The sequence below is a fragment of the Austrofundulus limnaeus genome, unplaced genomic scaffold (genome assembly GCF_001266775.1).
Source record: "Austrofundulus limnaeus strain Quisiro unplaced genomic scaffold, Austrofundulus_limnaeus-1.0 Scaffold41, whole genome shotgun sequence".
Taxonomy (NCBI): Eukaryota; Metazoa; Chordata; class Actinopteri; order Cyprinodontiformes; family Rivulidae; genus Austrofundulus; species Austrofundulus limnaeus.
The window spans coordinates 805848-824325 of NW_013952443.1; the positions used below are offsets into that span (position 1 = coordinate 805848).

Here is an 18478-nt window from a genome sequence, read left to right on the forward strand (position 1 = left end):
GTCCTCCATCCGAAACCGAGACATCGTAATCCAGGAACGCCAACCTGCCATTTTTTTACATCCTCTCGTGTGAACTTAATATATTCATCCACAGAGTTGATGTGATCAGTGAAATGTTGGACTTCCTGGGCTTTMATTTTAACCCAGGTGTCGTCAACATATCTGAACCAATGGCTCGGTGGCACCCCTGAAAARRRCATCAAGGCTCTCTTTTCCACTTCCTCCATGTACAGGTTTGCAACAACAGGTTTGCAGCTGTGTCCTTAACCATTTAATTCTGCTGTGTTGGAGCTAATTATGTAATTTAGTCGGGGTTATATTGACTGGATCAGGGGATCATAACCGCCCTAACYCCGCCCCACAAATGACGCCCATGGACGCAGCCCACCCCCGGTGCGGCTGTGTGTGTGTGTTCCTTTAAAGGCTGCCGTCACTGCGCAGAACAGTTTGAACCAAAAAGCGGAGTGACCTTCCTCCGCGTTCAGTCTGAGAGAGGGGCAGCGCTGAAGCAAGAAGCCGGGTCACAGCTCCTGCAGTCCGCCCCCACTACAGCCTCAGAAATGAACAACAACTTAGTGGGAGATGAAGTCGGGTAGGACATCTTTATTAAACCTTTTCGACGTCTCCAAAAGCTGCGCTACAAATAGCAGCGCAACTTGCAGTCTGCGCGCTGTGCTGTCAAGCTGTCATCTGACGGCTAGCGGAGGCTAACAAGCTTAGCACCAAGCAGAGGAAAGACATTAAAAAGTGAAAGTAGTTCCTCAAAGTAGTTCAGTTCTTGGTGCCGGGGATTGCGGTGAAGCAACCCGAGTTTACTTAGGGTAATGTCACTTCGGGTGTCAGAGAAAACCCAGTGGAAGTGCGGCTACTTGTGTTGTTTCCAGTTAGCTTGAAGTAGCAGAGCTAGTTCTGCTAACGCTCCGGCAGCGAACGTCTCCTCTTCCTGACTTCGCCGCTGCGAGGAGGACATTTAGCGGGCACCGCTGGAGGATGGAGCATCCTCCTCTGCACCGAGCTGACGGCTTCAGTGTGCATTTGTCGGCGACACGTTTTAATCTGTGAAATAAACAATAAAAAAAAAGCTACTTTGAGATACTTAAAGCAGACCTTGTGATTGAACTCTGTCAGCGTTTTGGTAGCGGAGCCAAGCAGCTGCTCCGTCCCGCTGCTGTTGGTCCGTGTCGGTTCTGCCGCAGGTTCTGCTGGGTGTGTTTTAGCTCCGCCAAGCGCCACAGTTCTGTCTCCGGGTGACTTACGTGGCAGGACGTTCATTAAAAGACCTTTTACTGTCGATGCTATTCTGTTATCTTTTTAATCCTGTGTGACTTTATGAATTGATGTCCACGTTTTTTTTCTTTTAGGAAACTTTTTGTTGGTGGGTTGGACTGGAGCACAACACAAGGTGAGTCATAAATGCTCACACACATTGTTGTTGTTGTTGTTGTTGTTGTTGTTGTTGTTGTTGTTAAACAGTATGTAATGACTGACACATTGATTTATTTCAACCAGACACCAGATCCTGAAATGTTGGAAAATAAAGAAAAAGTTGATTAAATTACAGATTTAATCAGAATTAGCTGAGTTTTTGTTTTGAAACAGATCTTAAAATACATTTTTATATACTATATATTTACTAAAGATGTAGCTTCTTGCCATTGTCACAATGTCACAGTAAATGTAATTACAAAGTAATAACAGAAATTATTAAATTATGACTTTTTATATGTCTGACGCTGATCTGTTCACTTATATACACAATGTTTTTATTTTATGTTTGGTCATTGTGCATTTTTTATTTAACAAAACATAGCTATAATTGCTTAACGTAAATACATTTACCATGCTTTTTGAAGAACGTCTTTTTTGTCTGCCTATAAAGGTAATATTGTATTAGTAAAGTGCGTTATGAAGCTAAAACAGTATATAATACTGTAATTCTTACCTGTATTATTAGTATTTTGATTGTATTTGTTGTTTTATAAGGAGAATAGGGCATCACCAGACCCAGTTACACAGCAGGAAATACTGCCGTATGAATATTTCAAAGAGATACCCAACTCTTTTGTAAGCATTGTTCTTTCTGCATTATTTTTATAAATAAATATGTATTTTTTTATGCTATCACTTCATTGCAAACCAGAGTGATTGAATCTACATCTGTGTTTACATTCCTCCCTCATTCGGTCCTACCAGGAGATGATACAGCTTGCTTCAAACCCTTTTATTGGCTTGTGGTCCTTGTTTAATTATTTTTTTTCGTCTGTGTTAACAGCGCGCTCACAACCGAGCCACAGTTCTGCGTTAACTCAGTGGCTGTTTCTGCTCTCGTGCCCCGGGGCTTTTCAGCAATAAGAAAACCAATTATGCCAACTCTCTCCAGAGCTACTCATTTGTTCAAACTTGCTTGCCTTAGTTGAGTTGGCTTTGTGGGTGTGTGCAGGATTTGCTGGTAGTATGTTTGGTTCCATGCAAGATGACAGCAGGTCTGTGCTTTGTTTGCCCTCTGGGAGTTGCTGTGTACGACTTACAGTAATTTAATGTTTACGTATAAATAGTACAGTCCTCAGTAATCTGCAGTAACATAAACTCAAGGTCACTGGGTGATCCTCTGGGTTATTTTGTGGAGTTCTTGTGTTTTATTTGAACACCTCCTTATTGTTCCAGTTTTAGCTCCGGCGCTTGTTGAAGTGCTTAAACACATTTTCATGCTCATTTATCATAATGAAAGAAAGAGGTTTAGAAATCACGACTGCTCTTTGTTTTACTGTTAGGAAGGAAAACTGGGCTTAGTTAAAATTTTGGTTGTAACTTCAAATTTTCACTGTTTATCTACGTTTGATTACATGAGGCCTTACTGTCCTGTTTGTCTTTTCTTTTTTTTTTTCCTTAGAGACGCTGAGAAACTACTTCTCGCAGTATGGAGAGGTAGTAGATTGTGTCATCATGAAGGACAAAACCACAAATCAGTCTCGAGGCTTCGGTTTTGTTAAGTTCAAAGACCCCAATTGTGTACGAACAGTGCTGGAAACAAAGCCACATAACCTCGATGGAAGAAATGTGAGTATTGATTTGTGATTGTTTGGTGTTGGAGTGTTAAATCTTTATAGCTTTTTGTGTTTAGAAGTTATTAGAGAAGAAAAACAAGTTTTATTTGCAGGGTTTAAATCAAACGACTTTTATTTGTTAGCTTAATTAGCGTTAAAAATTTTTTTGGGGGGAACTATAATACGTTTTTTTTCATGATTCTAAACTGTGCTTTTGATGAATGGCTGTGTAGTTTTTTTAAATGTGGAGTGATATTTTAAAGGCCACATCTTTAACTTATCAGTATATTCTGCACGTGTCATTGAGAGGGACAAAGCAATACACCCTAATGGATTTGATGAAGAACATTTGAAGGTGCCTTTATTAGAGGATGATTTGAAACGTTTTTTTTTTCCCTGCCTCTGCTGTTAGATTGACCCGAAGCCATGCACTCCCAGAGGAATGCAGCCTGAAAAGTCTCGAACCAAGGAGGGCTGGGTAAGAGGCATCTGGTTTCTACTGAAGAGGCTCGGTTAGGTGTATTTGCTCAGGTTCACGCTCTCTCTATCTTCCTTGCTTGACACTTCTTTGCTTTGATGGGCCACGACCAAACCTTAAGCTTTATCTATTTTATAAATTATTGTAAATTTATTTTACGAAAACTAGGGTTGGGCATAATCGCATCGTGTGCAATTAATCATAAGAAAAACGTTAATCGATTTATTTTTTGGCACATGACGATTAATACGATTAATGCCACCAGGCAGGGTCCGCTCGCTGCTCCTCTCTGCTTCAAATATAACGAACATTTTAAAAAAACTTCTGTAATTTATCTATCAACACAATTTAAAAATTGATGTGTAGCCTGAAGTCTGTAATTTTGACACAGTTTGGAACAGATTTTTACAGAAGAGCAAATCTTTCCCACTAAATTGGTCATGTGACAAGGACATGAAGGGACACAAGGGACTCCAGAGGATTAATTGTCAAATTAATCGTTATCAGCTAAATACCACAATTAATCGTGATTCATTTTTTTGGCCAATATTGCCCAACCCTAACGAAGACTCTTGTATTGATGGGATGAATGTTGAAACTTTACAATGTTTGTGTTACAATAGTAATATTATAATAAGGATCAGGGCCGACCCTAGCCAATTTGGTGCTCTAGGCAAGATTTCAGGTAGTGCCTCTTGTGCAATTTACTAAATCTCACTGGCAATTTACGTACAGTCACATACCAAATTAAATAGTCTTTGATAATAATCTTTATCTTTATAAAACAGATTATCCAATTAAAATAACTAACTATATAATTAAAATGAAACAGAATACCAGAAGTCTACCTCATACCTGCAAACATCTGCTGACAGCAATGAGGAACACCTGTTCATATTAAAGGGCAATATCATGTAAAATTAGGGCTGTGAAATTAGTCGAGTTAACTCTGATAATTTGGCATAGATTAAAAATTTTAATCGCGATTAATCCTTTAATGAGCAGCTGTGGAGTAAAGCAGTTCCAGGGTGGGTCCGGTAATTTTGTATAAGATTTACTCAGAACTCTTCATTTTCCCACCATTTGATGAGCATTTTACTTAATTCTTGGGATTAATAAAACAACATAAAATCCGTAATTTATGAAGGAAGGCAGAACAGATAAAGTTCAGGTTAAAGTCTGGTTTTCAGAGATTATAACTTCCATTATTCTTTTTGTTTTCTGTTTACACACCGAGCACCGATAGTTAGTCTTGACTGCATCATATGATACTTTGATCACAAAATATCCTCTGCACCATTTACCATGTTGTAGCAAAGCAGAACAAGTTGCCTTCAGAAACCTGAGTAACCAGGGATTATTCTCCAGATTAAATCAGCTATACTCTGATAAAACGATGTAAAATATTTTTTGTCTTCCATTTGTGGTGCCCCCAAAATGGACGGCGCACTCAGGATATTCCTACACTGCCTGTACTGTGGGTCGGCCCTGTTAAGGATGTCGCTCTTTTAAACATCTCATCTAAGTTGGTAATTTGAGAAAACTTCTGAAATGCACTCTATTGCATGATCCTTAAACTTGCTCTGATCAAGGATTTTTTTTTTTTTAGTCAGGCAGTTATTTTTCCTCCAACTTGAGTAAATTTGGGGTCAGTTAACAATGCCATCAAACCCCAGCAGATACTTAATGATATTGTTTTGCTTCTGGTTGGCAGTGGCTTTAGTTGTGGCATATTTTCTGTCAATAAAACAGGTTTACAAGTCACATATTTGTCTGTAAGCATTTATGACTGAAGTTCTCACTTTACTACCGGCCTTTAAGTCATGTAGTGTACCGAATGTTTAGTAGGAAAATGGAATATGTAATGGCTAACATGGTTTTCCTGAGCAGCCTCCAGCCTTTATGGGTTGATGGTGTCTCACGGCAGTGGTGAAATGCTCAGTGGTTGAGAGTAAGTGGAAGAAGCCGTGCTCTCTGATCTGTGGAGACTAGTGTTTTCATTGACATGACATGTTAAGAATTATACCCCAGGGCAAGTGGAGAACCTAATTTCTTCTGCACTGGCTGAATAGATGACAGCTAACTGGCCCCGTCCCAGACTGATCCTTTAACAGACTTTGAAATCCATACACTCCCTGTTTTTTTTTCTTCTTTTTTTGTGTTTGTTTTATTTTTCAGAAGGGCAGCAAAGCTGATAGCAATAAATCAAAGAAGATATTTGTCGGTGGAATTCCTCATAACTGCGGCGAGCCTGAACTCAGGGACTATTTTAATAGATTTGGAGTGGTGAGTATTACCAACCTATTCTGGCTGTCGTTAACGTTGCTTGAAGGGGTCAATACTACTGCAAGTTAGCTGTGCATTAAAGTTGATGAGGTTGAGTTGCTACAATTGAGACAGAACGTTGATGATTAAAAAAGGACACTGTCCATTTTTCTAAATGGAGCCACTCTTTCTCTTCATCCCGCTCAAGGTCACAGAGGTGGTAATGATCTATGATGCGGAGAAGCAGAGGCCCCGAGGTAAAAGCTGATCCCATTTTCTTTTTCTTTTTTTTTTTTTTTTTTACTTCTCCTGCTCCATTCTGTATCACCTTAAATCTGATGACAAACTATTCTGGCCCAAAGAGGAAAAAAAAACTCATTAAATTGTTTTCACTATAGCAGGAATGTAAACGCTCACAGTGCAACAACTGTGGTTAAAACACATAAAAATGTATATTCTCTCAAGGAAAGTTAATAATTAAAATGGTTAAAGATACGTTTCCACAACATTGTCACCATTAAATAAGAACTATTCTAAAAGCTAATTTTACCTTTTCCATATAGCTCCTTTTAAAACCTTTAAATTAAAATTGTGAATGTTTTCTAAAGACCAAAGGCTTTGTTTTGATGTTCGTATTATGACCTTGTTGGACAGCTAGAGAAATCTCCCTTCATTTGTCCTGATTATTATGAACTAAATCAATCTTTAACCAGATTGTAATACATTACCTTTAGTGGAGGATGGTAAATACAGGTTGGTTCAGAACTGATGCTGGTTTCATCAGTGGAGAAAATTTTTAAATAATCTTTTAACAAATTCATTCAGATTCATAAATGCTTTGGATTTAGCATTAAACTGACATTTATTAATCCAAGTATAACTTCACATAAAAGATCACCCTTTTAATTTTAAGTAAAGTAAAACAAGTCCACATCAAAATGTGTCTCCAGTGACACTGATTGGGCAAAGAGAAATATAATTTATATGTTGAATTGTGTTTTAAAAAGTGTGATTTTTTTTCCCTGTATATGTATTTCTCCTAAAATGTAACAGGAGATTTTGTGCATCTGATGAGAGTGTTGTTAAAACGTGTTGTGGGAGTTGAAAGAAAATCCTCCCTGATAAGGAAACAGATTGTGAGAAAAACAGGTGCTCCAAAAAAATAAAGTACTTAATCACAACGTGCAGCTGGCATATTGAGAACAGTTCGAGCATCTAAAGGAGGATCTGAGGCTGCTGTTGGCCCCAAATGCAGAAGGTGAATATAGACTTTTTATTATAAGAACAATGCAATTATTTTGAAAGGCTTTCAGCACTTTAGAAGTTTCTCTAACCCAGTTCCTGACTTCAGCACTGACAGGCCTTTTATATTTGTCCAGTAGAGTCGTTAATATATTATGAGACTTTGACGTGTCGACGCTTTTAGCATGGACGGTCTCTCTGGGAATCAGACCGGTCCCACCGGCGGTGTCGGACCCTGCCCACCGAGTTACAGCTGTTTCATCTTCATTTGTCCCACATAGCATCGATGCCACGACCCACAACTTACTATTACTGCTCCTCCTTCAAATTCATCCTCTGTTGGGAAAACCCAGAATAGTTTGTCATTAGGATTGTGTACAATGTACTGCACCAGTAACCTAATATAATCTTTTAACAGTTTCTCTTACTAAAACTGTGATATAGTCAAGATCGGAATAAGTTTCTTTTACTTTGGTTTAGAAGTTACTTATATCTTAAATGGCTTAGTATGTTTTCCTGTATGTAGAAAGTTAAGTATTTTTGTAAGTAAGCCCTTTTTTCTATTTTTCTATCTTCTTCCGCCCTTCTCTTTGTGAATGGTTTGAATGTGATTAACAGTGTCTCTTTAAGATTTGCCTTTTCTCCTTTAGGTTATTGTGCATTGGCAGGCAGCACAGAGGTACAGGCCAGATGCAAAAATACCTCTTTTTTTTACTCTGTCTAAATAGGGCATACATAAAGTGCATCAAGGATTTTACTGGGCTGAAGGTCATCTGTAACCATTAGTAGGACAAAAATGCTTCATGGAGGGATTTTATCAGGTTATTAAGGAAGATTGATTCAAATAAATTATGTTATGTTTGATTTATTTAGAGAAATCATTTGTGAAAACCAAAAGTCAAAGGAAAGGTTTACAATAGAGTAGCGAGACCATCTAGTCTTGGGCGGTATGATGGTATTGTTGTTATACCTTGGTATTGAAATACAGTGATGTGCCAAATTTCCACAAGACARCTATGAAAACTGGGACTTGTTCTGAGCACCTTTATCCATTCAGAAGACAAACAAAGTTGCAGAGGAAGGACAGAGACACCCCGTCTGTTGTACCTCTTCTCTGTGCGAATTAGTGACAGAAATGTTACTGCCAGCCTATTGCTTACTGACAACTTTGGGGACCACCCAGTCTGGGGTTTCTTAAAGTGCACMRATCATGCTTTTAAATTCCTCTTTGTCAAGTTTAAATCATTCAGTTGGTGTCTATATGAAGCGGAACTGCAATGCTTTGGTCTGAATTCCTCCTTATTGTGACTCCACAAGCCCCTCTTTCACTCTTTTCTAAGGTGTGTCTCAGATCAACTCGTTTTGTGACTACCTCTTTAAATCCAAATGAGGCGACTGACACTCCACCCACCTCCAGCTTTCAGACAGGTCCAATCCAGAGAGGTTTATGACTATATAGCAGCGCAGAAACTTTTTATTTACAAATGAATTAAAAGATGTCAACAAGGGAAGACTTGCCCATCCAGCCTCACATGTTGGAAGCAGAGTCTGACCCAGAACCAGAGGAGAATGAAGACCACCAAATTGTAGTTGGTGAGTCCAGATCTTATTTGGCAGTTCAGTCACAGAAACTGTGTTAAAAACTGTAGAAACTGTAGTAATTCAGAAAAACGTCCTTAAAAATAGAGAAAACTGAAAGGGTTGTAAGATATGATCCAAACAGAATATAAAGATATCTTTGCAGCACCAAGAGAAACTAAATTAAACTTTTCTGCCTCCTAGAGACTCCCAAGTATACAAAAAAAAAGTATTTAGTGGCTAAAACGTGGATTTTGCATGATATGTCCCCTTTAAGTTAAACCATCATAGCTGTACTCCTTTCAGATTTAAATTTTCTATATTTTTTGTTTGTTTTTTCTTGAGACTCTCAAAGATCAATACTGCCCAACCCTAAGACCGGTTGTGATGTATGGTTTGAAGACAGTGGTGTTAACAAAAAGTCAGGAGACGACTGAAATAGAAGTGTCAGAGCTGAGGATGTTGAGGTTTTCCTTGGGAGTGTCAAAAATGAGACCATCAGAGGTAGAGCGCAGGTTGGACCGCTGAGAGATAAAGTTAGAGACCTGACGGAGATGGTTTGGACATGTCCAAAGGAGGGACAGTGGGTTTATCTGTAGAGGAGGAGAGATATGGATGCAGCGAGAGTGGACATGGAGGTAGTTGGAGTAAAGACAGAGTGTGATGGAGGATGATGATTTTGAGTTTTGTAAAATAAGAGTAAATAATAAAAAAGAATTGTCACTCAGATTGTGAAACCTTGGTTCCAGATCTTTAGATTTCTCTCAGTGTAAATAAAAAGTCCTAATTTTCACATAGACAAGTTGTAAATTTGATTTAAAATAAGTAAATGTTGACTGGTTTGTTGAAATAACGTAGAAACTTAATAGAAATGGTTACTTCTGCTTGGTTAATGAAAACATCAATGTTATTGAACATGACTGCCAGTCCAGATGATTGGTTGTCCCTAGTGTAACAAAGATATTTTGGACTTCTTATTGGAGCCAGTTTGGTTTCAGATTCAGGTTAGGGATGGGTCATTGACAGATGTTATTAACAGCAGCGGAGCAGAAGGCGTGGAAACGTTTGGCACGGTACAAGAGGTCTCTGAAATCTTTACTCGTCTCGTAGGACATCTAATTGGATTCAGGTTAGGTCCCCAAGTGGAGATGCGCTCTCAACCCAGTTCTGCCATCGCCCAAAGATAATCAGATTGAAAGTAGATCACTGCCGCTTGCAGCAGCTTGTTAACGCTCTGAAGAAAAGTTTTGGAAGTACTCTAGTTTACGGAGTAATCGTGGCCAAAAAAAAAGTTATACTCCTTTTGATGCACTTTGTGTAAATCCCATGAAAATCTTTTGAGCACAAAAAAAGTAAATCATCAGTTTGGCAGAGCTTTCACGACCTGTATCTTTGTGTTACCTCTGTGAGCAATATTTAAATTGTCCATTTTAGGCTTATCCTGGCAGACTCAAAGGCAAAAAATAATAAAAAAATAATTTWAAAAAAATCCAGAATTTGGGAAAGCTCGGAGAAAGCTTTAGGCATTCTACAGTTTGTGTTTCTCCATATTTTTGTGATGCATTAACAATGGCTGCTGCGAGTGTGTGCTCCACAGCGATATATATCGGGGACAGTTCAAGGTGGGGTTTGGATGAAACGGCATTAAGTGGCAAAATGTTAACATTTAAATTTTACACCCGTCAACAAAATGTTCAGGCTTTTCTGAAGCTGACTTGACTGACTCTCTGTCTGTGATATTTCACAATAAATGGAATGCTAACACTTGTCATTCTTCATGTTTAACAGTTAAGCAGTCTATAATTGTTAACTTCACCACATATTTCTCTGCACAGTAAAGAGAAAGGTTTCCTTCAATCCCCCCAGGCATTAGTCTTGGATTTGTGTTACTCCTCAAGTCTGCGACGTCATCCGAACCCCAGGAGCCTCTTGCTCAGTCTTGACGGAGCCTCAATCTGCTGAAGCCCAATACTGTTCTTCATCTTGTGTTGTCACAACCCCCCCTGCTACCTTGATTCACTCTTGGTCGTTGGCTAGGTTTTGGATTTATTACTTTCGAGGCCGAACAATCAGTGGACCAGGCTGTCAACATGCATTTTCACGACATCATGGGCAAAAAAGTGTGTAGTTGTAGTCTTATTTTACCCTTACGATCAAACAGAGGCTTGGGCGATGAAAAGATGAAAAGATTGTTGTGGTGATGTTTTCATAATGTAAAGTAATTAAATTTCAATTAGCGAGCTCAGCATCATTGGCATCATCTAAAACCCTTAATAATTAATTAGTGCGTCAGCTTTATATTTGTTTAATTTCATTTCCACTTGCAGATTCAAGCTTCGCCCAAGGCTTTGTTTAAACTGACCACTCCTTTAGAGTGTCTGAAGTACACTATTTTACAAAAAATAATAAATAATTCATAGAGTAAAATGCAATGAAATGGTAACAGAATAAGACGCAAGTTGAAATTAAATTTAAATGAATCGTAATAAACAGAGATCACCTAAAGGATTGGTCTAATAAGTTCTTTTATTTTTATTTTTTCCCTTTTTTGGTTTTGTTTCTGATGTTTTGTTGGCAGGTCACTTACATGTCAACATGTTTTCTTTTTTTTGTTTGTTTGTTTTCTATTTTATTTTGAAAAAGCTCAATTCAGTGACCTCAGCTGAATCTCCATACTGTGTCTGTCGGCTCCTTAAATAACAAACGAAAGCCTGAAACACAAGTTGCAGAAAGACATTTGCATATCACTTCTGGGTGTTTGCTTAGCTAAGTCAACGCACCAGATGGACGGGGTTTACTACGCTAAGCGTCAGGTAGACTTCACATGCAGGGGAAAAAAACAAACAAACAAAAAACAGTACATAAATGGTGGAGTCGTATTTAAAGTTTTCCTGAACTTTTGTCTTACCTTGTGTTGCACAAATCTCTGTAGCAAACACCACCCACCTGCTGCCTCAGCCGAGGGAAGGCTAATCCATTTATATTGACACATATCTGCTAAAGTTTAGCTCAAACTCTTGGGTTTTAAACGCAGCTTCAACGGCTCTAAATCCTACGTAAACTCCCCCTTTCCCCAAAAAGATTGGGCATGGATTTAGCAGAGATGGAGAGATTAAAAGATGGCCTCATTCCACCCCCACCCCCAACCCAAAAAAAAAAAAAAAAAAAAAAACGGACAGGAAGAAGTTGTGGGTAAAATAAAACGGTTGGAATCAGAAAAACTGAGATATTGGGGTGACGATCAATAAACCCAATATTTCTTCACCCCTCACTTCTCTTCTCATCTAAACCAGACGTTAAGTTTAGTGAGAGTCTTAGATTGACCAAATATATATTTTATTATTAACGTGCACAAATATAATGTATATCAAAGTTGAGCTCATTGATTTTGCAATGATAAATATGCAACATATAACATACATACCTGTAATGTTGAATGTTTTTGTATTTGGAACAGTTTTGTAGCACAGTCTTTCCCATCTCACCTGCTGAAGCTTGTAGCTCCTTCAGAGTGGTCCCAGGTGTCTTGGTGGTCTTGTTCACTATTCTCCTGCTTGCGTTCAATTTGACAAAATACCATGACTTGTTCTTTTCAAAATTATTTTCTCTGAGTCAAAGACTGATATAAGTATTTATAAAGTTGTCTATTTTATTTTATTTAATTTTCATAGTATTACTCAGTTGAAATTGGATTTCACATTGACAGCGAAGAAGGTATTTTTTAAACTTTTTTTGTTAAGAAAGCCAATTTTGATTTACTACAGTTGATTTATGATGGTGATAAAAACAAAGCTAATAYATCTTACAGGCAGTATGTCTCTTCATGTATAAATTTGAGGTCTTTTCAAGGCTGCACATTTGGTTCAAGTTCTTGAATGTTTGATTTACATGGTTTGGTTTTGGTAGTTATTAGCGAGAAAATCTTTGGATCTTTAGCTCTTAAGTGAAATTTCTTCCTTGGTTTGAACTTTTTTTATTTTTATTTTTATTTATTTTTTGTTTTCTTTCAATTATGAGCTTAGATTTTAGAAAAAAAAGTGTGGTAACTCTTGATATGGAGAAAAAGTAGTTGACGTTTGGCATCRGCACTTCAGATTAATCAGACCATAAACTAGATTAGAAACTGATCTTGTGAAGATTTTTTTCTTTCTAGAAAACCCCTTCCAAGGAGCTAAAAAAAAACTATTAAGAAATAAAGTTCCTCTTGTTTTTTTCTCAGCTATTCAACATTTAGAAAAGCCCTAATTTGATTCAAAGGTAATTTATTATATTAAGATATTAAATTCCAACCTGTATACTCTCCAGCAGTACTTCTCCCCTTGACTTTGCCCTCATTTCCTCTAGGAATCAAGGCTTTACCTAATCCATTGTTCTTGACATGACATTACTTTACTTTTTTGGAACTAGAAGGAGGCTGAGAGATATAAGTTATAAAATTAGAAATTGGAGCACATCAAACTGCGAAACAAATCCCAGCTCTGCTGTTGGGGACCGTAGAGAAGTYGCGGTATCCATCACTTGTGGCTGCGACGCCCACGGGAGAACGCGCTCAGGTAGCAGCCGGCGGCGGCGAGGCCACTGCTGGAAACGTGCGCGTAATTAGGTCGTCAGAGGAGGAAGACGGGAGGCTGGGGAAGGTGGCAACACCTTAAAGCAGAGAGGAATTTGCGATTCATTTTCCTCCCGCAAGGTGACCCCAATAACTCAACCCTTCAGTCTATTTCTGGTTGGCTCCCCTTAGTCTCAGCCTGTTTCTTTGTTCTGGTTAACGGCTGGTAGTCTGCACACTAACCACCAGGACCGGGCAACACATTTATGAGTGCCTCAAAAGCTTTATTTTTTAATTTAGCTTATAGAAATAAATTTTAAAAAATGAATGCTTGTAAATAAATCCAAGTACYGGTAATCTAAAGCAAGCACAACTAAAATGACCTATCCATTATACATTTTATTTGTAGAATTTTACTAGTTAATAGAATCAATTTATTCCTGGTTTTGACACAGTATGAAGATTCAGTTTAATGACTCAAAAGACTGTTTGTGCTACCTGCATGTTTATATTCTGTTAGATCTGAGATGCAGTTTTCTCTCTACATCCATGACTTATTTAAAATTTATTCCAAGTTTAATTTAAAAATAATCTTTTTAAGCGTTAGCTGGAGGTAAGTCATCACCTTACGTTAGAATATAATTATTTTATTTAGGACAGTTGATTTAAAAAAAACTAAACAAATTTAAATCTATGTTTCTCAGGTACAGTTAGTTAAATTATAATTCAAAGTAGTTTTTTTATATATATAATTCTGAGGACTCTAATCCTGTTTTTCCTCTCAGTACCTGGGACACATAGCCTGCAGCCTTTGTGGCCGCCCAGTTATTTTAACGTACGTTAGCTCCCCTACATTAATTAAATAAACAATAAAGTGAAATGTTTCAAACTGGCCCAGAAAGTTGAGATTAAGTTTCAGTTTTTAGGACAGGCCTGTCTAGGTGAGGGACTTCGTTGACCTCTTTCTGGTGTTGCCAAATGTGCCCCTTCTTGTCCTTTTTGTCCAGGTGGAAGTAAAGAAAGCAGAACCTCGTGACAGCAAAGCTCCTGGCCAGCTTGGCCCTGGTCAGTGGGCACCCAGGGGCATCTTGACTGCAGCTAATGGTTGGACAGCACAACCGGCCCCAGGCTGGCAACAACCTTATGGGCCACAGGGTGAGCGGGAACAAGTCCCAAATCAGAGCAAGAAAAGCTCGCTGTTCACAGAAACAAACCTTAAATACATTAAGTATTCTGCTCTAATGTTAAGCTGACAGATATAAGTCTGAATATTCAACGTTTTCTCCTTCAGGGGTCAGTTTTATCCTGTCTTGACTTGTTTTTCTTTCCTCTCTTCCTGAAGGAGTGTGGGTGTCTGCTACTGGTCAGCCCATAGGTAGGTATTAGCTCGTCACTTAATGCTGCTGTAGTGAGTCTCTTCCATGTTGTAACTGTGAGATTGCAGAAAGAAGTGACTGCCGTGTGATCTCCAGCTTATCTGGAAGTGCTTGTGCAGCAGAAACGGGTTTGCAGGCAGTGCAGCCTATAGGGTGACGACCGTTAACAGTACGTTATCTGTGATTCATAATGGCTGAGGCTGCTGATAATTTGCTGCTTGAGACAGATGGCAGGCCTGAATGGATTCTGGCCTCCTGCTATTGGTCAGGCTCGACTTCCTATCAACACCTCCAGGGTCAACCTGCAGGACTCGCTCCAGCGTCGACCTCAGAATGCTTTACTTTCAGACGCTTTCCTCAAACAGTTAATCGATTATCTGTTCGCTGGCTCTTCAGTCAGAGCAGAAATGTATCTGCTTTGGCATTTTTTTTACTTCAAAGCTCATAATGTATAGTAAAAACAACAAAAAGCCTACATATATTAACACTGTGCTTGTTTTGGGACCAGGTGGGTACGTATCTCCGCTGACAGCAAGCCGGGGAACCCCCACACAGCCTCCATCACCCTTTAACGCATTCCTGGTTACGACCCCGGCTGGCAGCTTCGCAGCACCTCAGGGCTACCCTCAGCAGGGCTACAGCACAGCACCTCAGTTTGGTCAGTCCCACCACTCCATTATTATTATTCTTTTTTACAAAATGACACGTTCAGAACTTTTTTATATTTAGAAAATAATAATCATCATCTCAAAGAAGTTTTTTGTTTTGAGGCCTAAAATAACGGTTGAACTTTCAAAGCTCCTGCGTTTATTGTGTGTAAACATGTTTTTTATAATTCATTTTATTTCACTCATTAAAAACAACAAAAAATCCATTAAAAAAGTAAATCAATTACTGAATGAAAGGGGTGCAGAATGAAAAAAACAATCCCATTATTATCTTATATCTGCCCATAATTAAAAATCAAACAAGAAAAACTTGAACAAATTCCATATATGAGAGAATCAAACCAAAACCAGGATAACACATTAAATATGTGAAATCTTTTTTTTGTCACCTCAGCATAAAACGAACCAAATATTAGTTTATTTAGTTTATTTATGTCTTCATCATCAGTGACCTTTTTTTTTAAGTGAAGAGAAAATAGAGACAGAGAGAAAAACATATGTGAAGTCTTTTAAAGTAGCGGTTGCCTTGGTAAGGGAGGAACCGTCATCTTATCAGAAGACAGCATGACTGCAGACACCCAGAAACGCAATGGATTTAATTGTTTGTCTTTCTATATGAGCCAATATATAATTGATTTACAAAACCTTAGAAAAAAATCATCAGCATATTATTTTGATTTATTTATTGTGATTACATGCAAGGATAAAATGTTGATCTGGGATAAAATGTTATTAAAGACGTATAAAGAGTTAGATTTGTTATAACTGACATAGGGAAGAAATGGTAAATTGATATTTTAGTTTTATTAAAGTGCCTGTCTGTGTATGGTTCGTTATTTGTTTTTTGTTGTTTTTTTTCATTTCAAAATAAAATTTCAAAAAGAAAACAACTGTGTTGATTTTCTGTTTTGAAAGCCTAAATCCACAGTTTGATTTTTGCTTCAGCTGTTTAAATCCAAAATCMAAAATATGGTTTAAATATGTAGTGAAACTTGAAATGTAGGATGTCACCAAAGAAGAAGAGTTTGTGGTGGCTGAAAGACTGCTTCAAAACCGAAACCATTCCTAAAGATATTGGCAGTGGCTGCACTCAAACTCTATACTGCATAATTATTTATATTAAAGCAATTTTGTTCATGGTAAGATCATTAGACAAAACCAAACCAAAGGATGAACCATACACAGTTTACATATGAATGCAGTTTTGGAAATATAACATTAATAACTTGTTGCAAAAAAAACAAAACAAAACAACGTGATGCTGAGATGAACAGTTGAGATACAGTATTTGCATGAGAATTAACAGGAAGTGATGTCAAAGGGGAATGACTGCATGCAAACAGAGCATTGCTACTATAATTAACAACACAGACTATAGAGATGTGATGTTTCTTCCGATTATTTTGAGTTACTATCAGAAAGATGAAGAAAATTTAGAGTTCAAATAATATTGTTCCAATAAATAAAGAACAGAGTATCTTTTCTTGAAGAGTTCCCCTTTACGTCACTTCCTGTTTCACTTTGGCTGAGCAAAGTTCAAAACAATATTTGCCAATTATGCGATAAAATGGATAAAATCATTTATTTGAAGCATATCCACGTCACAGACACTTTAATATTTTTTTTTAGATAGCACAAGTATCAATCAAAAGATTCTTATTAAAATAATGTGAACAAACCATTGTAGCGATTGATCACAAAGGCACTGAACTGAAAATTGTGTGGTTCCTCTTGAACAGGTTACAGTTTTGGCACACCCCACGCAGACCAGTATGCTCCWCAAGTTCCTCCTCCGCCCACCACTCCAGGAACCGCGCCGCTGGGCTTCGCTCCTGCAACCACACCAACTCAGGACTTGAGCAAAGCTCCCACCGGGCAGCCTGACTTCCCTTATAGCCAGTATGGTAAGAAAAGCACGGTGCATAAAGGAGCGCGCTGCCTGTTTTCTGTCCCATTTGGGTTTTAGTCACCCCCTCGATCCTGCCCATCTCTCTAGATGTTTTATCGAGCGCAGCTACACCTCATTTGACTTCACGACCGCAGCTCTTACACAGACCGGAGCTCGCTCGCTCTCTGTGCCTTTTTAGCTTTGAACAGCTACACATCCAAACGCACTTCTTGCATACGTGAACCCCACTGACTCTGCCATGAAGACACGGATGATGGGCTTTTATGTTCAGGTCATTTCTAGTTAGGGATTTGTTTTAAAAGATTGGTAGGTGTTAAATTAGATCATCCTGCCTTGCAATGTTGTTTTTTTGCATTTTTGTTAAATTTTAAAAAGTTGTGTCATTTTACCCTTACTTGGTGTGCGTTTGATTTTATCCTTTTAAAACTCTCCTCTGCACTTCCTGCATATCCTGGTCCTAAACTGTTTAGGACCAGGATATGTAGCTAATGTGGAACAGAATGGAGCAAAATTTACAAGTTTGTGCAATGATGTTGCTTTACTGTCATGATTGTCACAAATCTGACTGGCATCCAGGAAATATGCAGTAACAGTGGGTAAAAGATTTCATTCAGGAGCCCTAATTTTCAGGCTGCTGATAGTTTTTATTTATTTATTTACTTTTTTTTCCCTGATGTGGCTTTCAGCTCCTTCAAACGGCTGAATCTACATTTTAAACCAGTCACGTGATCACTGTCAGTCACAACAAGGTGCACATCTTGTTCAGTGTTTCCTGCTTGTGCTGGTCATCCATCAAGCTTTTTATTTATGTTTTTTTTTTCGCTTTAAATGTTTGCTGCTTGTTCAGGCTCTAAAGTGTGATTTTTCAGTCAGCAGGAAAAAAAACCCAGCCTCACAGAGGTTTGTCATTCATTGATACAAAGTCAAGGGTTAAATATGAGCATAGCTGATGCTGGGTATGACATTGTTTGCATGATTTTTAGTTTGGCTCATGTGAAGTTAGATGTTTGATTAATTAATACTTGATTTAATTTAGGATTAAGCCACTGGTTTTGTATGTTATTTATGTGCACTTTTAATTGTTTTACGGCGAGGCAAGAGCAAACTCAAACTCGAATTTAGACTTAGCATTTAAATGCAAAAGAATAAAGCCATACAACACCTTCAGCTGGACCAAAATACAGACCTTTATTCAGTCTCTGAGTACTTTGGTAATGAATCAAACCAAATGACATACATTTAAATTTTCTTTGGGGTCTGGCCACTCCCCAGGGGCAAGACGTCACATAGGCCTGTCGCAATAGTCAATAAATCAATTAATTGCACAATAAATTTTTTTGAGGTCGGTAAAAAAAATGAGGACGATAAG

General features: G+C 38.1%; 1 protein-coding gene across 4 annotated transcripts in view; it reads left to right on the forward strand.

Moving 5' to 3' along the window:
• The first annotated feature begins 413 nt into the window (after positions 1 to 413).
• Positions 414 to 18478, forward strand: part of dazap1 (DAZ associated protein 1) — a 22356-nt gene continuing 4291 nt past the window's right edge. For 2 of the 4 annotated variants that reach the window (XM_014007279.1, XM_014007276.1), the window contains exons 1-11: positions 414 to 592; positions 1362 to 1402; positions 2891 to 3057; positions 3457 to 3522; positions 5701 to 5808; positions 5996 to 6044; positions 10645 to 10727; positions 14164 to 14311; positions 14499 to 14531; positions 15041 to 15190; positions 16940 to 17104. In XM_014007279.1, the coding sequence (XP_013862733.1) occupies positions 561 to 592; positions 1362 to 1402; positions 2891 to 3057; positions 3457 to 3522; positions 5701 to 5808; positions 5996 to 6044; positions 10645 to 10727; positions 14164 to 14311; positions 14499 to 14531; positions 15041 to 15190; positions 16940 to 17104 (1042 nt within the window). In that variant the 5' untranslated portion in view covers positions 414 to 560. Of the gene's footprint in view, positions 593 to 1361; positions 1403 to 1983; positions 2065 to 2890; positions 3058 to 3456; positions 3523 to 5700; positions 5809 to 5995; positions 6045 to 10644; positions 10728 to 14163; positions 14312 to 14498; positions 14532 to 15040; positions 15191 to 16939; positions 17105 to 18478 lie in introns of those variants that run through there. The other 2 variants (XM_014007277.1, XM_014007278.1) reach the window with 2 other exon arrangements.